The sequence below is a fragment of the Aquila chrysaetos genome, chromosome 24, assembly GCF_900496995.4.
Source record: "Aquila chrysaetos chrysaetos chromosome 24, bAquChr1.4, whole genome shotgun sequence".
In the NCBI taxonomy this organism is placed as follows: Eukaryota; Metazoa; Chordata; class Aves; order Accipitriformes; family Accipitridae; genus Aquila; species Aquila chrysaetos.
In genome coordinates, this window is record NC_044027.1 from 11,676,297 (window position 1) to 11,703,018 (window position 26,722).

At 52.7% G+C, this 26,722-nt stretch overlaps 1 protein-coding gene across 3 annotated transcripts in view; it reads right to left on the bottom strand.

Annotated features, from left to right (window-relative positions):
- Window positions 1-26,722, bottom strand: part of ASTN2 (astrotactin 2) — a 362,574-nt gene that overhangs the window by 80,996 nt on the left and 254,856 nt on the right. For all 3 annotated transcript variants that reach the window (XM_029999952.1, XM_029999953.1, XM_029999955.2), the window contains exons 17-19: window positions 25,446-25,711; window positions 12,253-12,386; window positions 10,932-11,080 (exon numbers count right to left, since the gene is read on the bottom strand). In XM_029999952.1, coding sequence (XP_029855812.1) covers window positions 10,932-11,080; window positions 12,253-12,386; window positions 25,446-25,711 — 549 coding nt within the window. The remainder of the gene's footprint in view (window positions 1-10,931; window positions 11,081-12,252; window positions 12,387-25,445; window positions 25,712-26,722) is intronic.

Below are 26,722 nucleotides of genomic sequence, written 5' to 3' on the forward strand. Positions count from 1 at the left end.
CCCCCGGGAGGGGAACGCACAGCCTCTTTCTAGGTCTAGAGGCCCCAGTGTCCAATTTTAAGGAGCTATTGCTGCTTCTCTGAGCTCATCCTTGAGGATTGGAAAAGGTCTGGGAGCTTTCAAAGAAAGCTCCTTAGCTTAAATAAGGAGAAAATGGTCTCATGCCTTCATCCTCAGAAAGCAGAGTGCCAAGATGGGGCTGCGCTGCCAGACACCATCACACCATCCTGGGGGTGTCTGGCAGAGGACGCTCCATCAGCTGCAGGGCTGTGGGAGGACCGCCAGCGAAGTCAAGATGCCGAGGGGGAACAGTCCCCATGACCACTGCACGTCATCCCCACAGGGTCTGGCACAGCCCAGGGCACCCAGATGGGATGGCTGTCTCACCATCCGTGAAAGCTGTGCACCAGGACAGGGCAGACCCACTGGCTTCTTTGATGCCTGGTGGTAGCTCTCACTCCTGCTCACCTTGGTCCCTAGCAGGACAGGCACATTCACCAGGGTTTGACACTCTCCATCTACCAAGACAACACCAAGGTTTTCTTGAGGAACTGAAAATTGAGATCTGAAAACAATCTGCAGCCAAGTGTGAACTTTTGAGGCTTGAGAGCAGCAAGCACAATAAATATTAACTGCACATGAATTTAGACCCCTTGCTCTTAACTGGCTCTTCTGGATTTAGAGTCCACGCACAATTTTTGGCCGTTACTGCTGAGCGCTCCCAGGCCGCACAATGAAGTTGGTGAGATTTATCGATTTCCACAGATGACAGCGCAGGATAAAGGAAAGCCAAGTATTATCTGTGATCGAGTACAAGCTCTCCTCTCACAACACAGCCTTGCTGCTAGCACCTGCGCTCCTGCCCTCAGTGTCCTCACAAGTGTGCACACATGTGAGTGTGCCACGAAGGGGGGGATGGAGAGTGGGATCCCTCAGCCATACCTCAACGCTCCTGACTCCACCATCACCCCGGTCAGGTGCTCAGCGCCAGCACTGGGGAAACAAAGAGTGAGCCTCATTAAAGCCAGCAAACTGACCTAGCTGCATAGGACCATGGGTCTCTCTGGAGTTGAAACTGGGGTCTTCTCAGTGGGGGTAATGCTCATATTGGTGAGGCCAGTCCCAAGGACAGGCTAGCCAAGGATGGCAGAATGACTGTAGGAGCCTGGCTGCTATGTAGGAAGAGCCATTGCCCTTCTCTGAGCTCCAGTGAGGTATTTCCTATCCCAGTGTCACCCTATTTCATTAGGGTGAGTCATCAAGACCACCACAAAAAACCTCAGGACCTTGCTTCTGTAGTTGTGATCAGAACTTCTTTTATTAAATTAATGACCATCCCCTATCTGTCATCTCACTGTTAATAAAAAGAAATGAGGGCTGGAAAGAGCACTGCAGACCAGTGCCTGGAGCCAGGCTTGTATCAGCAGAACTCGTGTCCAGCAACACTGCAGAGCTGCTCCCAGACATAGCACACAGGAACAGGAGAAGGTATTAACCCAGACGCCAACCAGGTCTGTGGCATAAACGTGGTGGGCTTCCCTTCTCCGATACCCCTCAGGATGCTGCTTCAGTGCAGCATCCCTAATCAGTACAGCTCTGAAAAACTCATTTGGCCACAGGGACAAGCTCATCTCACTGGCTCTGACTGGACCAACATGACATCCTTCCTCAAATACATCTCTCACATGGGACAGATGAAAGCATGCACTTAAATGCTCACTGCTCTAAATGATCCCCTCTAGGATGTATCAACTGTTTCCCCACAATCGGCATGACATGGGCTAGCAAGGAGGAAGACCTTGGTCCAAACAACACCAGTTCAGAATATGAAGCTTTTTCTATCTCAGGGTTCCTGAAGACATCGATGCCCATTTGAAAAAAGATGCTCTCTCCCCTGTGAACAAGCCCCAGCAGCAGGTCAGCATCACCCACCCCTCCCTCCAGCAAAGGAGAGGTCATTGTCCTGTTCTCTGGAAGAGCAGGCTTACAGGGGTGGAAAGAGTTCAGAGACAGTCGCTCCCAGCAAACACCAAGTCAACCCGATGCTGAGATAAGACCGCTCCTTGACCCCACCACGCAGGCCTGCTCAGTGGGAACCCAGCAGGGGAACGCTGCAGAATATCCACTCTATCCCCCATAACCCAAACTAGCCACAGCAGTATTTCCTATTATGTCTCCATAACCTAATCTGACCCCCTCTAGGGTCTCCAGATTAGTATCTGAGAAAGCTCACAAGTCCAATCACCCAATTACAGGGAGGAAAGGTTTATCCTATCTAAACAGCATGAAATGTAACCTAGACCCAGCTGCCCCCTTGCTCCTAAGAGCCAGTTCTCAATCCCTAGCAAGCTGAACAAACTGGGAAGGAGTCACAGGGGAGATGGGGAGGATCTCTCCCTGCTCTTGTATCATATGAAACCTGCAGGAAGAGCAGCTATTTTAATTGGCAAATCCCCTGACTCAAGGTTTAATCCCTCTCCATTTTTACTTAGCTTCCCTCACACCAAAGCAACATGGGCAATAGATGACATGCCCCACCTTGAGCCACTGCCCGACAAGAGGAGCCCCCATCGTCTTGGCGAACAGGGAGGCAGGGACGATGGTCGTCAGGACAGTGTACGCAGCCCAGCTTGGGAGATGCAGGGACGCAGGACTGGTACCACCATGTGCCATCTAACACATATGCACCTGAGGAATGGTGTGGTTCAGAGCAGCCTTGACGCTGGCAGGGCAGAGCAGGCAAGGGGCAGGATCATAGCCCAGAATGACTGCAACGTCCCCAGAGTACCTCCTGCACTGGGGTTGAGAGGTTTCAGACAGGACAGAATAGGCTGTCCCAAGGCAGCCTTTGTCCCTCCTTGGATCCCTTTCCCATCCATATTTCGTTCCAGAGAAGCATGGAGGGACACTGTCTAACTTTTTGGATTGTATTTCAGCCACCTGAGCTGAATGCATGGGAAATCTCAACAGCAGCCAGAGGACTGGAAAGCAGATTCCCCATCCCGTTCAGGATCTCATCTCAGGCTTTGGCTAGAATGAGAGGAACATGCAAAATCTCCAGGAAGATCCTAACCTGGCAAGGAGTCCCAGTCTAGGCGTCATTCAGAGCCCATCCAAAGGGAAGACCCATGTACTTTGCTCAGCAAGCATGCCCAAGTTTCCTCCCAGAGCAGGGTTGTGTTGCATCCACGGATGCCCCACAGCCTAAATTTTCCAAATAGCTCAGGGCTGCATTGCCAAGCACCAGCTTTGCAAACACAAACTGAGCTTCCCTCCAAATTCCAGCCACAATTTATTGATTAGAAAAGCCTGTCTAGTCAATAAAGGCTCCTATGAAAAAGTTCCACTGAACTGCGCTCACATGCCATGACCCGTCTGACTGTATTAGCAGCCTTCACTTTTGATGCTTTCTGACATGATGGATTTGTGGCCTTGACTTTTCCAGATCAGGAGAAACTTAATCCTAGAGGATAAAATTACAGACAAGTAAAAAACCCTCTATGACTGGCCTCATTAACTGCCATATAAGAAGTTCAGAGCTTTCTTTGCTAGAAAGGAGCATCTACAGCTGTCCTTTGCCTTGAGGGAGAGGTAGCTCTGAACAGCCAGCACAAAGCCCTTGGCAAACACTGTGCTCTTAAAGTGCATGACATACTCATGGCACCATCCAGACTGCTCCGTCCTCCTCGGTCAGCAGGGAACAGGCAGACAGTCCCAGCTCTCCACCTATGAAGTGATTTGGGAGAAAGCAAAGATAATGTCCAGTTCTGTCCAAAAGGTGTCTGGGCAGATAAAAATAAAAAACCTGGAACAACCATATGGAAATGTGAATTAATATTTCAGCAACTGACTCAACCCTAACTGAGAGCTGAGAATCCTCCACCTCCTTTCTGCTTTCCAGGATACAAAAACGACACTGGTAGGTGGAAATAACTACAGCTGTCCCAGTGGGAGAGAAATCAGTGCTTCACTGTGAGTGTAATGGCCAAAATTAAGCACTTGCTTGGTGCTATTACACAACCCAACCCAGGAAGCAGCTTCCAAAAACTTGACCTTATCTTCAAAGGCTTCTTTTCAAATCATCTTTCCTTGTGCTAACAAGTGAAGTGGATTCAGCACCTAAGAAGGGTATTCTGGGTGTTGAAAACATCTTTACCCATGCGCTAGTTACAGGAGAGGCAGCAGCAATGACAGCTTCCACGCAGCAGCCCTGCCCTGGCCAGGCTCCCCACACACACGCATTTGCAGAAGAAGCTCTGTTGCATTTCCATCCTCAGCGCACAAGCGAGCTAGTCTTCACTGAGTGGTGGTTGTGATCAGCCAAACACCTGCCCACTGAGAAACCAGCTGAGATCCACCAGGCAGATCACCAAGAAACAAGCAGGTAGACAACCAAGCAGTGAGTATAAGACTGGCAATGGTGGGTCATCAGCTCCTGACCACCATCAGGTCCTCCTCTACTTCAGTGACGTTCAAGGACCTCTTTTGAACAAGAGTCAAACGCACAGATGCCCCCTGCAAGAGCTGTCTATCACTCCCAGGCTGAGCACTAACCTTCTTGACCACCAGCATCACTGTGCTGAGGGTAGTGGTCTGGTATCATAGCAGAAGATCTGCTGTCCTGAAACCAATGGAGACTGTGGTCTCTTTTCCAAGTCTCAGTTTGTGATCCACCAGCTGCAGAGCCTGCGTCCCCTGGGCCAACTTACAAATCAAAGTCATCTACAAAAGTGGCACCTGTATTAATGCAGGTGCCATAGTGCGCTCTACAGAGAGAGCTTTGCCTCCACAGAGCTTTACAGAGGTAGTCAATACCATCATCCACACTCAAGATCATTAGCATCATTAGCAACTGGTTTAAACACTCATGCTTTAACATCCTCCACATTTCGTTGGCATGAATTAAAACTCTGGATGTTCACGTATTTACCCAACTCCTGGCTGGACCTCAAGCTCCTACAGCTTTCTAGTGGGAGTGTCAACTCCTACTACTCTCTCTGGTGCCCAGTCTGTTTGGAAGTCAGGACTCTAAAAATGATTTTAAGGCATGTAATAGGAGTGCAACCTGCTTGTACAGAGATTGCTCTGACTCCTTACTGACAGGCACAGTATTTGTTCTGGCCAGACAGTTTTTTCTTTTCTTCTTCCAGCCTATCGCTGGTTTTCACATGACAGTAGCAGCACAGCTTGCACACAAGAGGGTGTACTGGAAGTGACGGTTGCCATAGCTATATCTATACAGCCCCGGCCACCCAGACACGTCAGAACGATGCTCTACAGAACAGAGTTAAGTTATAAATAAGATACTCTGAAGCCTCAATTTGGGGCACAACTTGCAAGTGTACAAAACACTAAGCCTTCTGGTTTGACCTCTTTCACTTTCTTTTATAGACATGATGCGTATTCAAAGACTCCTCTGCAGAACAGCACTGCTCCGGAGAAGCCTGCAATGCTAGCGCGATAACGCGCACAGGTTTTATATAACCATACCCTCAACTTCTGTACATCGTTCCACCCAGTCTATTCTCCAGACACCCTCCCCAGCTTACCTGCTACCTCTTCACCATACCACAGTCCTGTATATAGAGGGTTCTAGTATACTAGAGGACTCTGACCAAGCTGCCAGAATCTGTATTCTCCTGCTCCGAGGTCTACTTGATCTCCAACAAACTCCTTCAGCAGGCTGTGTTTCTGTTCTCCTTTCTTCGAGGATTACAAGCTGTTCTGGATGAGGGCTACCTCTTCTTACGAACGTGATCACTGCCCAGCCAAAGAGACCCAGGAGCAGCCAGGATTCCTTGATGTCATGAGAAATAATAAAGCTTGGGAGTCTCTGCCTAGACCTCACCTGTCCGTCTGGGACATGGCATCTCGCAACCAACAGGAGCACTTCTGTATAAAAGCAAATGAGCGGTGTACTTCTGCATTAAATACTTTATTCAGCTGATAGCCCACAATATCCCCAACTACGTTGACCCAGCTGTCGACGCACACCGAGCTGTAGAAGTGGTACCACAGAGAAGGGAGGAAAGCACAGTGTAAGAGCCTATGCAGAACAGAAGACGATGGGCTGGGAGAGAGGCAGAGCCTCGCAATCCTTTCATGATCTGCTAGCAGCAACACAGAGCAAGCAGCACATTGTGGCAACGTCACATTTGCACTCGCTATCACCCTCAACCATAATGACAGCAAGCGATGCTTCGTTTCTCTCCATCTTCCCAGTTCTACCCACTTTGATACTGAAGCACAAGCAGGAGGAGGCGGCTTGACGCTCAAGGAGCACAGCTACGGCATGTGCTTTGCATGGGCACAGGGCTGACCACCGTGGTGGTGGGGAATGACTGGGAGGAGCAGTGTAGTTCAGTGGTCAGCTTGTGGGTCCTGAGAGAGGAGTGAGCGCAGGGCAGGGCACAGAGCTGGGGGGATCCAGGACCTGCACTCCTCTCTGCCCTCGGAGGCTAGTACCGTTCAATGCTGAGGGTCTTGTGCTGAGGTTAATCCACTGCCCGGCTCTTGTGACCTCAGGGAAGGCATTTTATCTCTCTGTCTTGTTTTTTTCCCCTCCGTTTACACAGGAAGGGAAAGCCCATTCCTACCTCGGAGAGTGCAAGGCCTGACTTAGCACCAGCAAAGTACTTTGAGATACTCTCAGGGCTCACACGCTCAAACCATCCCCTCCCCAGCCCTCCTCACTGTCCCCTGTGCGGGCACGTGGCAGACACCCCCCAGGCCCCCCACAGACGTGTGTTCAGAGACCCAGCAGCAGAGCCGCGGGCAGGAGCGAAAGAAAACTGCACCAGGGAGAGGAACATCGAGCAAGGGACCGAGGAGCTCGCAGAGCTACAAAGCACCACCGCAGCGACATGGCCACCACCTCAGGAGCGACGCAGCCCCCAGCCGAACCCACGGAGCCCAACCCAGCACACAGCGAACACCCAGCCCGTCCTCCGCCCCCAGCCATCCCCAGGCCTGCTGTGTGTGTGCTACAAACACATTCGAAGCACCGTTTTATTTTTAACCTTTGCGTTTTGCCCGCTCACAGCAGCCGCCCCCCAGGTGGGCCTGACCTCCCAGGTGGGCCCCAGAGATGGCGGAGGTGGTGTTAAACCAGGCACAGGTCTGCCTGTCCCCAGCCGAGGATTTCACCCGTCATCTTTTAAGATGAGGCCTTCCTCCTCAGCTCCCAACCCTAACACCAGGGCAAGGATCCCCCTGTCCTTCTACCCATGGCTGGCTGGAGGATGCAGTGCTCCCCACGCAGGACCGTCTCAGGCAGCGGGGCTCAGCTACCTTCCAAGCCAGGGCCACCACAACAAGCAACAGCGATTCCCCAGGTCCCCCATCCAGCACAGGCAGGGACATGGCCTGGCTACGGCAACCAGAACAGACATAAAAAGCACTTTGCGCCACGGTCATGTTATCCCCTCATCCCTCCCCCTCATCCCCTTCGGAGCTTCTTAACTTCAGAAACCTTCCTCCAGAGGAGTGTTGGAGTGACAGAAAACATTTTCCAAGCCTAATATCAGTTCCAGATGTTCACAGCCATTTCAGTTTGTACCTCACCCTGTAAAACACATTTCTCCCTCTCCCTCTCAAGTGCAGCGCCTGCTTCGTCCATGACATAATGCGCTGGCGGGCTCGGCCGCGCACACACACACACACATGCTCGCGCCCTCTTCGAGAGCCCCACGTTCAAACAAAGAGCATCACTCAACTACAAAGCCGTCGCACACATGGAATTACAAGTAATTTCCACAAGTTTTAATAAACAGTTTGGGATGTAATTGCTCTCCGTCTTCTCCGCTGGCTCCCGAGCGGAGAGCCGCTTGCTCCCCGCGCGCTGGTGTTGAAAGCGTGGTTTGTTTCGCACACAAGTTCACCTCCTATTAGCCTCAGATGGTCCAAGGGCTGTGTTTTTCTAAGCACCAGTAATAAGCCTCTTTAAAAAGCATGTACAGCCGGGGGCAGACAACCCATGCGAGCTCCCGGCTCCTTCCGCCCCGTCCCGCAGCATCGCCGCCCTGCACAGAGCCCAGCAGGGAGCAGAGGGGATGCACGTTAGACCAGCCCCAAAACTCCCTCCTGACTCTGCTCCAAGAAGAAGAGGAGAAAATATTTTCTGGCTCAAGGGAAAGGCTACGTCTTCCAGTTGCAAAGCAAGGGGGAGGCCAAGGAGTTTTACAAGGGTGAGAGACTGGAGGCTTTTGGTGGACAGGAGGAAGGCAGAAGGCAGCTTAGGCAGGAGCCAGGTACCATCTAGCTTGCCACGGAGCTGAAGAGCAGGTTGGCCCAGCTCTAACCCCAGCCAATGCCAGGAATCCCAATAAGAAATGGCTACAACTGCAATAAACCAAACAAAACTCCCGTACAAGCACAAATAACCCACGCATTTAAACTCAACAGATCCAAGGGATGAATGGCAGCAGCCCCAAGAGTCCTCAAACCTTGCAGCATCCTCCCAGCCCAGCATTGCCATGCTCTGCAAATACCTGTGGTGCACCTCCCAGCAACGGGAGCAACCTGGTCCTACCTGCCAGCAGCCAGGAGACTGATGGGGAAGAAAGATCTGCCAAAATCCATCAAAAGACATCCAAATTTCATATCCCACGTCCCCCTCCCAAAGCTTCCCCCCCTTCTGGGGTTGACTTGTTTTTGTGGGTGCTGCTCAGATGTAATGGAGATGCGGTGCAGCGTGATGGGTGGGTGATGGTGGTGAGGGGACACTCATGGTAGGATTTTTGGCTGGGTGAAGCACGGTACCAAGCAAAGCCTTTGAGAGCTGTAGCAGTCAGCATCTCTGCAAACCTATGCAAGGTATTTGCAAGAATCAAGTCATCTGGCATTAGGGGCCTGTAGGGTAAGAAAGGAATGAAGGCAGGAATGTTGTTTGGTTATAAACAACATAGCAAGAAGGGAGAGATTTAAGATTGGCTTTTCTCTTTAATTGTTAATGGGGTCATTCTGTCCCGAACAGTCCCCCAGAACAGGGAGAGGGGAGGGCAGCTCCCCACAATGAATTCAATCGCCTGTCAAACACATGGCAGTCATAAAAGGAAAATAATAATAATAATAATAATCTGTATTTCCTACTCTGGCTGCCAGGCAAAGATCCAGACACTTCAAAGGAAAAAACCCATGTTTCCCCAGCCTGGCTTCACCTGACCGATGTGTGAGCAATCTGGAATCCCCATCCAAAACAAAGCCCCTCCTTTGGTGGCTTGTTTTCTTTCTCCATTACCAGAGGGTGCTCCTCCAAGATAAAGAACAAGCCTTCTTCCACACCAGGAAACTAGAAACATAACTCAGGGGCCATGGCCACATCAGGCAGCTCTGGAAGTAGATGCTGGCGAGGTGTAGGAGAAAGCTCCTGGGGGTCAGGACTGGTGTATGAGCCAGGAACCAGAGCTCCTCACAGGGGTCTCCACCAACAGCCAGGGTCCCCCGGGATGTGGGACTCTGGCTCTCTCCAGCAGGAAAGTCCAGCTCTTGTAGCACAAAAATTTTGGATATGGTGGTAAGAGAGGCTGCAGAAGCAGAATAGATGGGCCCGAGATGAACAGAGAGGGTGAAAACTTCCCCGTGTCTGTGAGCTGGAGCAGTTTGCTCTATGGCAGCTCACAGCAGCAGAGGGTCTTACCAAATTAGTGAGGAGAAGAAAAAAGCCACCACCACAAGCTGAGAAAGCTTCTGACCAAGACCCAAGGACTGCCTGTGCGCAACTCCGGATCTTGCTCCAAATGATCTTCCTGAGATTGCCTTCCCGACAGGGAAACACAGACAAACATCTTGCCAGGATGTTCAGGAAGCCCCTGCAAGACTGCACGAGTGCAGCGAGGCTCCCCCCTCCAGTGCCAGCCCTGTCCCCATCTTCATTCTGGTTCCTTGTCCTTGCAGGCACCACCGGACGTGCGTGCCTTGCATAAGCTGACCAGACTCCACCTTAAACCAAATGAGGTTTTTAATCACCCAAAGGAGTAGCTGTTGCAGAGCCTTGCTCCAATGACAGGTGGAAACCTTCTTCCTACGTCCCCTTACCTAGCGGGGGCTGAAGTTAGGCACTGCCAGCAGCTGGGGAAGGAGCCTTCACCCAAAGGTAAATCTCTGCTTCGGTCAACAACACTGGCTGCCCCAGATATGTCACATGAGCTTCTTCAACAAACTACATCCAAAATCCTCAAGCAAAAAGCCATAGGAGGTTTTGCCTGGCTTTCCATGCAGCAGTAGCATCACTCAAGGTCTCAAGTGCTATTTTCTGAAATACATCATTGACTCATCCAGATCAAACCCCATCCTTCACAACCTCCACCTTGCCCAGTAGCTTCTGGAGCACAGCTTGAATTGCTGACAAAGCCTTTGCAAGGCACAGAGCACTCAGTCCAAGCCTGAGCTGGGAACCAAACTCCAACCCAGGGAAGTTTCAGGTTCCCCTGGAGAAGTTTTGTGCTGCTTAAATGATCTCCCTAAATATTGCAGGCTTTGGGTTACTTCGATAGGTATGCAAGGCAACTTAAAAGTGTCCTTTCAAAGGCCACTATGCAATGCAGTACTCACTGGAACAGACCAGTAAAGCCCCTGAGTTGTTGAGGGCTGACCTTCCTCCCACACCCACCATCCTGCAGCATTTCAGATTGATCAGATCAAACAGATGCTTCAGTCAAAAACTCCAACTCACAGCTCTCCTACCCAAAAAGAGCAAATCATTTCCTTCTGCCATGCTGCATTTTTGTATTTCCCCTTCCCCTCAAATACCCACACCTGTAGAAGCCTTCAGAAACCTCTCCTGAATGGAGCGGTTTTGATACCTCATATAACACCTTGGCTCTATGCACCATTCCCCACAAAAGCAGCAGCTCCCAGCCAGGCGGGGCACAGGATGCATCATCGTGCACCCTCTGCACCAAGAGGAGCTTGCTCTCAGCAGCTGCACCCACCTGTGTAGAGGTCCGTGTCCGTGTATTCATCCACCTTCTTGTGCTGCAGGACATAGTCAGACACCTTCGTCCCAATGGCAGGCTGCACATCCAGCCACTCCAGAGAGACCACGGTGCTGGAGGGCTCCACGTTGGGGGAGAGCCGCAGGCTGGGCAGGAGACAGGAAAGAAACTAAATAAGACATCAGCTCCCTTTCTGGGGAGGAATCCACCTCTACAAGCAGCACAACCCCAGGCAGGGCTCACACTCATACACAGGGATGTGCACACAGACCCACAAGGACAGGGGGCACAAGGGGAGAGCAGGTGGGTTAGCACAGAAGAACTTCCAGTTGAAGACCAGTTGGGTCCAGCCTACTGCAATGTGTGTCCTTACCTCCCCCTGCTCCTGGAAGCCTAGGTCATGCAACTGCAACTGTGCAACCCCAAATATCCTGTCTAAAGGAGCCTTCACCTCCTGCAAGAACTGCTGAGCTTCAGCAGCCCAATGGGGAACCAAGGACCAGCTGCCCAGGAGCAAAAGAGAACAGGAGGATGCAGCTTAACCTTCATGCAACCCAGAGGAGCTGAGTCTACAGGAGGGGAAGATCCAGTCTGCATCACCAGCAAGCAAAAGCAAGGGAGGGTGGGAGGGAGAGAAGGGGCAGGTGTGGCTCTGAATTTACCCAGCTGCAAATGAGCAAGCCTCTGATGGGTGTGAGCAAAAGCCAAAGTAGGGCAGCTGTGCAGGAGCTCCTGCCTGGATCAGAGACTGTGTGGGTAGGGGTGAAGGCAGAGCAGCTTTGTGCTCCTGGCTGTGCTAGTGAAAAGGTGTCTGCTCTCTTTGCACCAGGGTAAATGACAATGCAAAGTACAGGACTATGGAGAGTCCGGCTTCAAAGGTATGAGCGTGTTTATGGAACTCGGGATGGGAAATGAATCCCCTCTAAGGATACTAGCTCACTAAGAAGGTGTTCTGCTCCTTGTGGCTCACTGGAGCCAGTCTTCCTGCTTTCTCAGCTAATTCCCCATCAGTTTGCTCCTGATTCGCTCTTGCTCTGACAAGCTACAATGAATTGCACCGTAATTCCATTTCTTTCAGCATTTGAAATCCCATTCTACAAGCCCTGCTAATCAGGTGATGAAAATCTATAAGGAGACCTTCCAGGGCCACAGCCGGAGCCAGGATATCCTAAAGGCATCAGTCACACAGTGAAGAGTGCTGGACTGCAGCCCTGGGGCTCGAAGGTGAGAGGAAGGAGGTGCCCATGGGCCAAGCCTGTGGGAAAGGGGCTGGTGCCGGGGGCCGTGACCCGCGGGAGGGGCTCGCACTGATACATACACAGGCGGAGGGAGAGGGCTGCAGTTCGGGAGTCCGTTCTCATCGAAGGCGTTGAGGTCACACCTGCACCAGTCTTCGATAACATCGCCTTTCCCCGAGCACCAGTATGAGCTCATCAGGGCTCCCTTGAAAGCCTGATGTGAGAACAAAAAGCGTGAACACGTGTGCTAAAGACTCAGTGAAATCCAGCCAGCGGCTTGGCCGCGTGGTGCTGAGCATCGGGGAGGGTGTGTGCAGAGCTCCGGGATTGGGAAATACAAGGTGGGGGTGTCCTCCCCAGCTCTGCCACAGACTCTCTGCATGGCCCTGGGCAAGTCCCTTCACCCTCCTGTGCTTTAGCTCCCGCGTATTGAGCGACGCTGGTTCATCCCTGGGCGCCGCTTTTGGTGTGGGGACGGGGAGTGTCTGCACGATCCGACAGAGGGGATCTCCTGTGATGGAGGACTGGGCTGCCTGAAGAAACACAAACGTAAGCCCGTTTGTGATACTGGACATCATACGTGGGGTACCTTTACACTGCTGCTGTGCACAGTGAAACTCTTCCACGTGCCCATCCTGTTGCTGTTTCTGTCCCCACAAAGAATAAAGTAATTCCTACATCCCCAACAACAGAGACCACTCCCATCCTCCTCATAGGTTTGTTATTCACAAGAGCTGCCCTCCTGCAAGCAAACTGCTGCTTTATTCACTTGCATAAGGAATACAAGCAAAATAGCAGTATCTGGAACAAAAAAATAAAATCCTGTAAAATACTTGCAGGGTGTTCCCCAGCCGGGCAGTCTCCCTCCCCGCAAGCTGTCCCCAGCCTGACCAGGAGCCCTCTTGACCGCTCCTAATGATGCCAACGGATCCCCAGAACAACAGCTGTACATCTGCTGGGATCTGAGGCTGAAACACTTTTGACTGAATTCCCAAAGCCCTCCAGGTCTAACTCTGTGGTGTCTTCCCTGTGCTCATCCTGCAGCTCAGGGCGCTCGGTGTCAGTCCCCACGCTGCAGGATGGGGCATCTCTTGCACTGTACCCTGCTGTAGTTCAGACTGCAGGGATCTACGGTGGTTTCTCCTGCCACCCTTTGCCTGTCGCGCCTAATTAAACAGCGTCTCTCCCCGCACACACACATGGCCAACATTCAACCCGACCCTGTGAAGCCACAACGCCCTGCTAGAATAATTGTAACACCAAAACTTCATCCACTAAAACAAACCTCTTTGTAATGCTTTTGACCTTTTAAAAGGCACATTTTGGGGTTGAAACGCCTTCACAGGTCCTCATCCATGTACAGCAGCCTCGCTGCCAGCCTCCGCGCAGCCCAGCTCGCAGCAGCACTATTCCGCCCATTCAAAGCCGCCTGCGGATGCCTGGCCCTGGCGATATCGTCCGTGCTGCCAGGTTACGCCTTAAAGATAAAAACGTGCCCTTTGAGGAGGACAGGTACAGCTCCAGCGGCTGCGGCATTTAGCAGAAAACTCTAGGAAAAGCGCCATCCCGGCGAGGTTTCTGAAAAGAGGAGGTATAAATAGAGCCTGACGTCAGGGCTCCCATTGTCCGGGGTTTTGTCGCTCTCCCCAAACACCTCGAGCGCCTTTAACGAGGCGCCTCGAGGCTCTCGCGTCTGAAACATTTTCTGCTTCCAGGCATTTATAAAGTGGGACTGTTCCAGAAGGGAAAAAAAAAAAAAAGGGAAGGAAAAAACATGTGAAAGAGAAAATGTGACGTTATTTTACTTTGTTCTTTAGAATGTAATTGAAGCACTGGGCTGGAAACGGCATCGCAAAGTAATTGGAGAGCAGGGAAGACAGAGAGGAGTTTATCTGACACATGGAATAAATGGGTGCAGATACAATTCTGTAGAGAGCGGCGCGTCTGTGCAGGATAGAAACAGAAAATGATGCATGTAGATGGATGGGGAAGTGTGTGCTCTCCCTAGGAAGCAGGATAAATACCTATGTTGTGGGTACATGTGTGCACAGAGATGCGGGCGAAGGCAGATTTTGGAAGAGCTGAACTGTCACACCGACGGCACTGCTCCGCTGTCACTGCGTTCCCAGCCCCGAGCCCCGCCGCTCTGCATGCTCCCTCCCTGGCCCCTAACCCAGCTCCTCCCTGCACATCCCCAACCCAGGGAAGAAATCCCCCCCACCCCATCCATGCCCTTTAGCCAAATCCAATAGTCAATTCCTTCCTTCTATTTTCTTTTTTCTGCTGGTAAGTGCAAGGCTGGATGAGCAATCCCCTCTGCTCTGCCTGCCCAGCCTCACATACATTTTAATTAGATCCTGCGGGTACCCAGCCGTCATCTGCCTTGTGTCAACCTTCACACAAACGAGGTTAGCTAATCGATGCGTCCTTCAATTGCACTCATTAAGGCGAGCACACCTACGCGCACTAACCGGGTTACTCGGAGCGTGGCTAGCCCCCGGTGCTGGCTGCTGGCTCCCTCCGATTTCCAGCAGCTGGCTGACGTCAGGGCCAGGCTGGGGTGGCCAGGCAGCCAGGACTCACCTTCTCTCACTTTCCAATGGGATTTTGAGCCAGTGGTTTCCAGGATTTTCCCATCGGTGCCGGGGAGTGTGTGTCGAAGGGTGGGGAAGTGGCAAGAGCAAACCAATGGGGGGAACGGTTAAGATCGTGCAGAAAGAAAGGATGAAGCTCTCTGCACGAAGATGTTCACCATCGCTTTAGGAGGCTCTACAACCCTCCATGGGGATACCAGCCTGCTCTGTGGAGACATGCAATTGCTCTGCAGAAACTTCACGACAAACGGATGGTCTCTGTGGTCTTCTTAGCCCTGAAGCCAGGTACAGCTTTTGCTGTAGCTCACACAGAGCCCACCGTTCCTTCCCTCGGCTCCCCCAGCCTGCTCCAGGTTCTGGTTGCAGTGGCAGAGGCTGCTCTCAGGCCCTGGCAGAGATCAGCACTTGAAGTTGCCCTCCCCTGCAAAGGCGATAGCTTTCACCAGCCCAGCCCCAAAGGCACGCTGCAGGCACATGGTCCTCCACCGGTGGCAACCATGTGAAAACCTTTCCTTCCCTTTCCCCTTCTGACAGCGTAGCCCAGGAGGTATGGCACTGCTCACACAAACCCAGGGGAATGGCAGCTGCCACCCAAACCAGGAGCCCAACAGCACAGGAAAACCAAGAGCAACGGGCAAAGGATGGAGTGAAGGTGCTGAGACCCATCCCATGGGCAGCTGCAGTCTTTGGGAGAGCTCCAGGTGGGAATGCACAGGGACCTCCCTGGTCTGTGGTGGCTGAGGACCGCCTTGCCTTCCTGCCTTGGAGCGGGCACCTCCACATCTCCTGTCCTTCCCTGCTGCCATGCTTGGAAACGTGCAGCAAACGCTTTCGTCCCTGCCAGGAGACAAGCACATACAACAAGAAGACCATCTCCACCATGACCATCTCCACATCGGATGCTTCACCATGGTGGTCACACCAAGCTGGGAAAACCCAACAGGCTCTGCAAGTGTGAAGGGCTTCCCAGGAGCAGCCTTGCCTGCTGGGGATGGCAGAGTGGCCCCCACGCACCATCCTGTGCTTGCCAACCACTCCCCAGGATCTCAACGCCCCTCTGTGCCCTTAGGCAATTTTATCTTTCATTTAAAAGTATCCAAATTGTATTGTTTCCCTGTGAGTCAGCCCATTTAGTTTATGTCCTTCAGTGCCAGAGGGGAAATTTATGAGATGAGAAACTGGCTCGAAACGTTTATTTTCTAGATGACGAGTCATGCCATTAGATATATAGCATTATGAATCATAGGAACAGCATCTAATTTGCTCTTAAAGGTATAATAGGTCTGACTCCCCACACCCATACACACACATATATTGGATTGATAGTTCCCCCATAGGATGGCTAGTTCATTTGTTTTGACACAAGCAAGACTTACAGGACCATAAAGTCCCATCTTACCATAAGTTAAGCCTATTCATAAAAAAAATATTAGGGAAACGAATGATCAGCTAAGCACATTTATCCTACACTCGATTGCATATGGATCTTTCTCCTGTTGTTATTTGTGCTCGGGGGAGGCCATTTGGCCCCATTTTATAGCTTAGACGCTCTGCAACAGAATATAGAAGACCATTTCCTTTGTCCTCTGTTAGACCTGGCTGATGGAAGGAGAAGCATTAAGTTATTTCTGACCATGGGTTTTCTGTTGACATCCCTGGAGATGTAAATTATAGGACATGAAGGAACCTTTCAGATCAGCATTTGCAGGACTCAGCATGCACCACAGGGGCTGGTGTTTCCAGATGGGATACTGGAAAGGGCATGTGTTGGGTGCGTATCTGTGAATATGTGGTCTTCTCTATGGCCGACGGGTATGCAAATCTGGCTCAATTGTTTCTTTGAGTCTAGGTTTTTTTGTGGTTGGTATGCACACCTCAGTTTCTGGAAAAATTAAAAAGGAAATACAAGAAGATAAAAAAACCACTACAAATGAGCATGCAGGCTGGACAGAGATGTGCTGGAGATAGTGGAGATGATCTAGAAGCTGGAAATTTCATACATTTTGGGTTTTGCACTGGTGTCCCTGGTCTTTGTTTGCTTGTTCTTCTTCTCAATGTACAAGGCAAGGAAAAAGAGTAGAAGCAGGCTGGGTTGTGGCAGCAGACACGCTCAGCCCTATGTCCAGGGACGCAGCAGCCAACGGAGACATTTTGTGCCTTCCTGTTTGCAGGACGGAGACGGTGCCTGCCCACCACCACCACCACCACCTTCCCTCGAGTGCAGACAGGTGCCACTGGAGGAGGCAGAGGGCTGCCCGGCGAGGTGCAGCCGTGTCCCACCTACCAGCAAATCCAATTGCCCAGCGATGCCGCCCCGTACAGTGCCTGACACAACCGGGCCACTGACCAGAGCTCCTGGACACTGCTGTGCTCCAAGCAGTCTGTAAACAGCAATAGCGACACTGACTGTTCGTCAAGGGAAAGAAGACTATGAGATGCAGGCTCAAGCAAGGATTTCACAGCCTGAATGGGATGCTACCATGATGATGGGGTGGCTGGAGGAAAAGCTTTCCATGCCCTTACAGTGATGCTCAATGCTGTTCACAGGAGATAAAACACTGCTCGTTAGTCTAGACATCTCTGGAAGGGGAAAAAAAAAAAAAAAAAAAAAAAGGAAAAAAAAAAAAAAAAAAGGAGGAGAAAAACTAAGGATTTCCCAGGCCAGAGACTCTTTCCAGGATCACGCAGTTCGCGTCTGAAAGTCTGCTCCAGGTTCACAGCAAAGGAGGATGAAGTTTCCCTACTGCTGTTGGCAGGTGATCTCATCTTGTGCTGCTCACACCCTCCCTGCCTCCGGCTGCCTGTCCCTGGGGAGCGGGATCACCAGCACTTCATCCTGGGAAGGCACATCAGTGGCTTGCTGGAAAGGTCAGGGTGCTGGAAGGGACCCAGGGTGGGCAGCATCCTGGTTTCTGTTATTTATAGGATCTGAGGGAGCAGCAGAGGACACTGTAAAACCTGGCAGCAGGGGAAATAAAAGCCTTTGCGCTGCAGCGAGAGTCCTGTCCTGGGGAGCCGGCTCCGCTTTCACACCTCGGCTACAAAGCTCCCCATTATAGCACGATCGGGGCGGTTACAATGCGGCTGTTCTTCCCCTGGTAACGCGAGTCGGATGTGGGCTAGAGCTGCAGCAGGATGCTCAAATGTGCGAGGAGGAGGACAAGGGCCAATTAGCAGATATTCAAACAAAGCAAAAACAAATAAAAAACCCCACACCCCAGACTTAAAAAAAAAAAAAAAAAAAAAAAATCACCTCAACAATACAAATGCTGTCCCCATTCGCCCTGGCTCCCTTTCTGCTTTGGTGGTGCAAAAAAAAATCACTGGCACTGGCTCCACACCTTCAGGGGCTGCTTCAGGGAAGTTGTGTATGTGCAGGGAGGATCATTGTCCTCCAGCAGCTCTGCCATTGGGTGCTATATGGGGGCCAAAGTGAGCCCATGGCCTCGGGGACGCCTCTCACCCTGTCCCCATAGCATCCTGCAAAACCTCACCCTCCTCCTGCCAGGCCAGATGGGCAGAGGACATCAGGAGAACCAGCCCTGAGATACAGGGCAATGGGACGGGCCCAGATACCTGCCCTCCTGAATGGGATTCAAGGGGTACGGCCAAACTCTTCCCTGAGAAATGAGTCCCAATTTGACTTCTGCAGCCTCTGCCTCAATTCCTCTGTCCCTCCTCCTCAGGCTCATGTTTCTCCTAGTCCTGCTCAAGCCTAGAACCGATCTCCTCCAGGCACGTCTCTGGTCTCCGCTTACAGAGGTTTGCTCCCCTGTGGTCTGAACCGGGATGGCCGCACAGACAACGTTTACCTGACGGAGTCAAGGGCTCCTCTCCAAGGCACAGTCGTGATTTCAAAGCCAGCAGCAGAGCCCGATGATATCCGACAAGGCAATCTCCTGCTGTGGGAACGTGGGATCTCGAGGCAACAGCACCTGGCTCCCGGGGTACTGGATTTCTCAGGTATGCTTTTTCATCTGCTCTGCCCTTTGAGGGCAATGTCAACACCAAAGTGGGGAGGGGGGTGTCACAGCAGCAGTGATACACTTGGATACTCCAGCTCCTTGCCCAGGGGCTTCAGAGCCACAATGGAGAGCCCAGTCTGCACAAACGAGGGTGGGCTCCCCACTGCCCTGACGGACAGGTGGCGACGGAGGTACGATGGACATGTTTCACCCCATTGTGCGCCCTTTAGACCATGCATCCTGGTAATTCAGGGTTGGTGTAAATGCATAAAAGGGCTCCAAGTACACAGCCAGGGCACGGCTCCATCACACTGTGCCTTACGACAGTGAGCACAAGACAACCTCGATCCCAAGACCTGACCAAGAACCACCAACAGAAGACATCAAAACCAGCTACACTTTGCACTTCTGCTGAAATACAGCTATCGGAGCACGTGAGCAGCAAGGGCACAGAGATCAGCTGGACCCAGGAGGAAAAGCAACACCAGTTTGTGCAGCTCCCTCTGACCCCCCCCCCCCACTTTACCATCACCTGTGTGAGCAGGTAGCCGGCTCCAGGGGGAGGAAGAACATGTGCTCCATCATCATCAGTGCATCCTCAGAGTGAGCTGAGAGTAATTAGTTTAAAGGATGGGATGGACAAAAGAGGTGCTTTCCCCTCTCTTTGCCCCTGCTTGCTTTCTGGTCCGTGATAACTCAGCTGCCTGTCTGGCCGGGCTCGGGCGGTCGCTGGAGCCAGCACAGTACTCCCTGGGGACACGAGCACGGGCTGGGCACGCTCGCTGCATGCAGCTCCCCCAGTCCTCTCTCCCTGGCCAAGGCCACCCCGCCAGCCTGGGGACACTGAAGTGGTGAGCGGTGGCCATGCTCTGCTCAGCAAGAGATGGTTCCTTGGGGCCAGCGGGTGCTCACAGGCAAGGGGTGGGAAGGAGCGATGGTGAATTTTGCTCCAACCTCAAGAGCTGCCGTCCCAACCGGTGACCCCACAGGGGCTCTGCAGGCCCCCGACATGCAGGCACTGCTGGTGGTCCATGCACAGGCAGTGAAGCAGCTCTCGAGGAGAGCCCTGCCAGCGTCCCAGCCACACGCCGGGCTCCTGCTGAGGCCGACGGGGCCGGCCGCGCGGGGACGTGCCCCACAGCAAGCCTCCACACCGCAGGCTGGGTCGCGTGTGCTGTGAGAAGGCCGTGGCTGCAGGCAAATGCTGAGATTACTCAATTTTCGAATTAAATCAAGGTCCTAGGGGTCTTTTAAAAACCCAGGCTCCACGTCCATTTGTCTCCTTAAATACAAACAACAGGGGTTTGAGTCCATTTCCCACTAGAAGCAAGACTGATCTCTCCTGTCCCCCTTCCCTGAGCCCCCCTCACCGCGCCACCCTCTAAGCACTTCTGCAGCTGGCCGAGCTGCTCCGCAGGAGCAGCTTTGTGTTTGTTTCGGGTTTTTTTGGGGGAAAGGAACAGACCACAAAGAGGAGGGACCACGCTGCTGAACATGCCTGCCCCTTTCCTCCCCACCGCTGGCCACGGCTGCCCTGCGGCTCCGGCCACGCACACGTGCATCCCCATCAAAGGTGCTCCCGGGCGCACCGCATCTTCCAGGTCTCAGTGCCACCCCCCGGGCCAGTGCTGGCAGTGGGAGGGATGGGGGAAGCAGGGCATCCCTGCTCCTCCCAGTGCCTCTCAGGGTTAGCTGCCTGGCTTGCCTTCCTGCAGCCCAGTCAGGGGACGTGAAGGTTTGCAGAATATGCAAACCTGGGGTCTCGCTCTCTCAAGAGGCCCGTGCCTCTTGGACTCCAGGGCTATGCTGGGCAGTAAGAAGTATGTTGCCCTTTCCATAGAGTAAGGACAGGCAGGAATATGTTGATGGTGGAGGAGGAAGGCCACCACAGCCTGGCACTCTCGCTGGGGTGACATGTGGCTCTCCCCTCCTTTGGCTCCAGGATGTTCACTAGAGGGAAACTAGCCAGGGTCACCACGTCTCTCTTCTCTCCCATCACATGCACACTCAACAGCATCATGCCCTTGAGGTATCACGGGTGTTTTGCCAGCAGAAAGCCCCACGACGGATAGAAGCTCTTCACTGTTGGGTCTGGCCAGCCACTGACGCTGGTGGAGGCTTCTTCCACAGTCCTGCAGTGGAGAATCTCCTCCAGCTTCATCTGGACATGACAACGGAGGGACCACTCTGGTGTCTGCACTGCTGCAGAGCACGAGCGAAGGAGAAAAGAGATGTGGGCAGACGGCGTCGATCAAAACACGACACAGGTTCTAGAGACATCCAGAGAAGTCACTGCCAAGGTCACAGCTTCTCTGTCTCTTTATATCTTTTGAACTCATGTTGTGAGCTTTTAGACCGAAGAGCAATGGAGCTATAACAGCAATGGTGATATAAACCTACTTGGACTAGTTTAATCTCACCAGCTGACCAGGACCGGTGGAAAGAGGACTCCAGCATTGCCTCTGTTCCAGCAAAGTCCTTCCTCTGTGATATCTTCCATGCACAGCCACACCAGCCATGATGGCTAGGAAAAAGCCATTCAACAAAGCCCTTCAAAAGGTGCTTGGACTTTCAAACACATTTTCTTGACCCTGGGAAGCAACTTGCCCAGCACTGCCAAAGTCCCCAGCCAGGCTGCAGCTATCAGCGACCGCACAAGTTCCCTGACCAATGCCATTAAACCACAGGGGGAAACAGAAACACCTCCTAGCAGGGGCTCAATACGTAGTTTTGATTGCATGCAAGAAGGAAAAGAGGGGCCATCAATAACTGATAACACTGCTCCTCCCTGCTGCTGGGAGCAGGAGCGATGCTTGAGCAGGACTGGGGAGACTGACCAAACCCCTGCTGATCACACACAGCTGAGAGTTTCCTTAAGCTCACAGCACAAATGTCTCTGGACAAATGCTCCCTGGGCAGCAAAAGGCAAAACCTGACTCCTCGAGACCTTCTAAATTTCAAGCCCTTGCTTCAAAGCAAGAAGGAAACAGCAGATCCCAATGACATAGAAATAAAAGAGTTTTCCAGCTTATTTAACATGGGCAAAGCAATATATTTTCACCTAATCTCCCTCTTGGAAATGGTCAGTTTTAGCTGAAATCAAACATGCACGCATAGAAAAATCACAAATCAGCCCAAGGCAGACACCCAGCACGGAAACTTAACCCCCCCCAGCACTTAAGAGTCTGGCAAGGTCATCAGCAACCAAGAACATGGCCTTGTACTGTGCGGTGGTTGTAAATTTTAAAAAGTGCATAACTCACTGCACTGAGGCAAATGAAAAGACAAACCTACCTAAAAAATGGCACATACTGAAATGGGCAAAATGTCTTTACCTGTGTCTTGCCTCATCTCTGCTGCTAGGCTTATATGGGAAAACTTTCAGCAAACTTTACAGAAGTTAGTATCCACCTTATTAATGACCCTGCTTTCTCTCTATACACATATATATTTATCTATGTGGACATATATGCAAAGAGAAAGATCTTCACTGTTTACAATTATTGTTTTTTTAATACTATGGGGGAATTGGGATCTGCTTGCAGTTCCCCTAAGATCAGCATTTGCTGTATCGATTGAGTATTATCCACCTGAACGGGGAAAAGCAGGCAGGGGAGCGCTCAGCTGTGGATGCTGTGCTCAGAGGTGCAGGACTTGCCTCAGCCCAGGCGTCTGCAAATCTCGTTTATGCCACAGGCAAACACTACTCTGCTAGTGCCTGGGACCCTCCCCAGCCTTCTGCTTGATGCCGAAAAAGGACATTTCATCATCCAGACTCTACATGAGATGCTCCTGACAGCACCTGCCCTTCAGGAGCCTAGCCCTGTGCGCAGAGCAAGGTAGTGGTTTAAACCGGCGGCTTTCCAGCACGCTCACAGTGGACAAGGGCACACCGCAGGGTCTCGGTGACAGGGTAATGCCTCCGTGGTGGTGGCAGCTTCCCACCACCCCTAGACCGCTTTGCCTTTCGCGCTCACTCTCCCTTCCCACTCACGGGGGAAGGCCATGCCCCTGCAGGCATCCCTCGTCCCCGAGCTCGTGTAACACCACGAGAGGCGTGGGGGCACGTTCTCACCCAGGCAGCGCTAACCCCGCACCAAGCCATCCTCTCTAGGGCATGGGCATGGCTACCGCCAGCTCCATCTCCTCCAGAGAGGCAGGTACGGCTTTGCCCAGCCCAGGCCCAGTGCCGAGAGCCGAGGTTTGTGCCGTGGTGGCAGCGAGCCCCTCCGGCGGCGGTGGATTACAGCCCCCAGGCACTGGGACTCGTCCCTGCCCGCGGAGCCGAAGGGCAGCAGGGAGAGGAGAGGGAGAGAAATATCCTGCAGGAGAGAGGCTGATGGAGAGAAGGGTGAGAAGCAAGTTGGGGAGGAAAGGATGGAGGGAGCAGGACAGCAGATTAGGTGAAGGTTTAAGTGAGCAAGAAGGGGAAAGGGAAGTGCTGGAGCTGATGCAAGACAAGGGATTCAGGCTGAGGGAATGGGAACGGCCTGGAAAGAGGAGGGACAGGGAAGCCAAAAAGCATTCCCTGTGTCCTGCTGTGGCAAGGGTGGGGATGGCCTTGGATGGGCTGCAGGGACACGGGGGATAAGAGGGCCTGCCATCAAAAGAAGCCCACAGCCAAAACAATGAGACCCAGTCCAGCTGTCTGTGTGTGTGGGGAGGGGGGTGGTCAGAGAGGACAGTGTGCACCAACCTGCTCCCCACCCCAGGACCTTCCGCTCAGGACGGCACAACGTGACCTGTCCTGGCACACGCTGCTCGCTGCCAGCTCCCGGTGTCCCCTTAGCACCTGGTCCAGCAGCATCCTCCCTCCTGCAGCCACCCAAATCTCTTGCCCTGCCACCTCTAACCCCAGCACCGCTGATCGAGAGCACCCTGGGGTGAAGGGGGAGCAGAGTCACACACGGCACCCTTGCACAGACAGACTCCCTGGGGGGTGTCCCTCCACCTCTGGGTGAGCAGGTGGAAGGAGGAGGAGGTGGAGGAGGGATGCATCGAACGCAGCCCTCTGGAAGGCGGCTGGGGCTTCTCTTGTTTGGTTGCTTCATTGGGTTTTTGTTTGTTTGCATGTTTGTTTGCTGGTTTTCCCAGCGCCTCAGCAGAAAGCACAATGCGGGCTGTCCTCCAGCTGCAGCTGATGGGGCCAGCCCTCTGCATGAGCCAGGGGAGGGAGGGAAGGAGGCTGCTGCTGGTGAAACACAGGCTCCAGCTCCCCAGGACAAGGAGGCGCCCCGAGTGAGCCTGGCAGGGCAGGCAGCGTCGGCAGGGCTGGGGGAGAGGCGAGGAGGAGGAGGGGACCTTGCAGCCAGGGCCAGAGAGGCAGGGTGGCATTGCCACCTGGGCCCAGGGCTAGAAAGGGGAGCTGGTGGTGAGCAGGGTCTGTGGAGATTCCCCCAGATCCTGCTGGGCTCTGCTTGCTTTCACAGTTACCCCTTCCCCGCTGGCTAACCTACGTCTCGTACCCCAAAAGGAACTGTCTTCTTGCAGATTGCTGGTGGGAAGCACATCTTTCTTGTCTGAAGGAAACCAACTTTCCCTGTACTGGTAATGCCCCATCCCAGCACTGCCTTGGACATGCTGATAACGGCAGGTCAATGTCTACACAAGAATTGCCCAACGGGAAGAGCAGGCACGGGTGGGGAAAGGATGCAGGATGAGAAAATAGTGGGACAAAGGGAGTTTGGGAAAAGAGCTGGAAAGAAAGAGGAACCAAGGTATGGAAGTCAGGCACAGCTGCATGGAAGAACCAGGAGGGTTGATAGACAGGAAAGCGGGAACAAGATCAAGAAATAGGCAAGGAGGGACAGTCCCCATAAAGGATTTGGGTGCCAGGAGAAGCACGGGGGCTCTTTTGCCCGTGGATCTGGGAAGGGGATGAAGCATCATTCCTGGTGGTCACACCTCCATGTGCTAGGATTGCTTCCCGACCTGGAGCCCTGTGCGTTCCACCCACAGCTGCTGCACGCTGGCTCACTCCAGGCATCTTAATCAAGTGCAGGCTCAGTGCCAATAAGTGACTTTAAGCTGGTCTGTCATTTTTGGACTTGCGACTGGGGTTAGAGGGCTGCAGAGGGGGGTGGGGGGCAGCAGTGAACCAAGAAAGTGGGAAATCAAACTCCATAGGATTAACACTGAAGTTTTTGCTGGAGGCAGAGGAGCCCAGCCCCAGGGAAGGGTGACCTCCAGCTTGGCTGGTCCCTCCTGGAGTAACAGTGACCTCCTGTGGCTGCGGGACTGTCCCAAGGGGCTGGGTATTCCCTCCCTCTGCACTGGCGCTTTGCAGAGCCACGCTAGAGCCCTGCAGGGCTTTGGCCACCCCTTGCGCACCTACAGCTGAGATCTCAGGGCCAGGAGCATAAGACTGATCTGATGCCTGGCTCCTAAGACCCCTACGCAGGACACATCCTGCACACCGGTGTCTGCTGGGGGTGGACACCAGGAATGACTGTGGCCCCGGCTGCTTACAGCATTGCCTTCACCGTACTGAAGGCAGAGAGACACAGGTCTGCAAGGGCCGTAAGTGGTGGGCAGCAGGATCTGCCAGCTCCATTGCTGACACCATCCTGAAGCGTTCCCCACCAAACACGCACACGAAAACACTGCCTCGCACCGGGGAACCCAACATTTATGCAGAGACTGAGGAAGGCAGACTTGAGAGGTGACTAAGGAAGGATCATAGTGGTGGAGCTGGTCCGTCACCGGCTCACTCACCTCCCTGGTATCGTTGTCCTGGATCAGAGCGTACAGAGGCACCACTCGGTTGATCTCCAGCAGAACTGGCGTAGGGCTGAGCTGCTCCTTGCCGGGGCGCCGGCACAAATGGCAAGTGGATGGGCAGCGCCCTTTCTCCTCGCAGTGAATCTCCACACCTGAGATGAGGTGGTCATCAGACAGCATCTGTGCTGTCAGCAGGCCTGAGAGATAGGTGATGAAGGGCATGGATTTCAACTCCTTCTTGTTCCCAAGCTCAGTTGTTTCTGGTTTAGGGAGAGGGAAGAAACCAAACAACATTAAATAAATCTCAGCACGGTCATCTTCCCAAACCCAAACTTTGCCACAGCGAGGATAAATGCAGCTGCTGAAGGTGAAGGCCAGGTGGGAGCAGGAAACCAGAAAGGTCAAGGAGAGAAGGATTAAAACAGGACTTGAAGGTCACTGCTTGGGACTGGGTAGAAAGTGTGAGCATTTCCAGACAAGCACTTCTAGAGTGACAGAACTGACACTATTCTCCTCCTTCTTTTTTTGTAACTTGCCTATTCGCTTTCTGCACTTCAAAATGAAACAAAACCTCCCAAGTATATTTTCCCCGCCAAAGAGAAATCTCTCCAAAGGGACCAGGTCTAAGAGCTGGGTGCCCTCACCCCTGCCCCAATGCCAGCCCTCTCTAGTCCCTGTGGTTCTTAGCTCTCTCTTTTGGGTGACACATTATCCAGGGCACTGAGACGGACCCATAGGAGGCTGCAAAGAGACTACATTGTGGGATGAAGCCCCTTGGCAGAGGGGGTAAGTGGGTACAAACTCACCGCGCAAGGAATAGATGGAGGTGTTACCAAAACCAAACTGTCAACGCTCTGCTTTCAGGAAATATTCAGGCCTTTGAAACCCATTGTGAAACTTCCTGGTGGTCTTAACCATACGACGATAGACCTGGAGAGCCTTACTTTCTTCTGCCTTGGTCCAAACGCTCACTAAGGACAAGGAAAGTATCGTACCTGGTGATAACCCTGAGCAAAGGAGACAGGACTCCTATCTTTGTCCTGTATGCTTCTATTTAAATTCTTTATCTATAGACACTTGTCTTGGGTTGATCCAAGAAGGCAGGCTCAACTTTCATAACCTGGTGTATTGGCTTTGTGTGGCAAGGTTTTGGTAGCGGGGGGGGGTTACAGGGGTGGCTTCTGTAAGAAGTTGCTGGAAGCTTCCCCTGTGTTCGAGAGAGAGCCAATACCAGCCGGCTCTAAGACGGACCCACCACCGCCCAAGGCTGA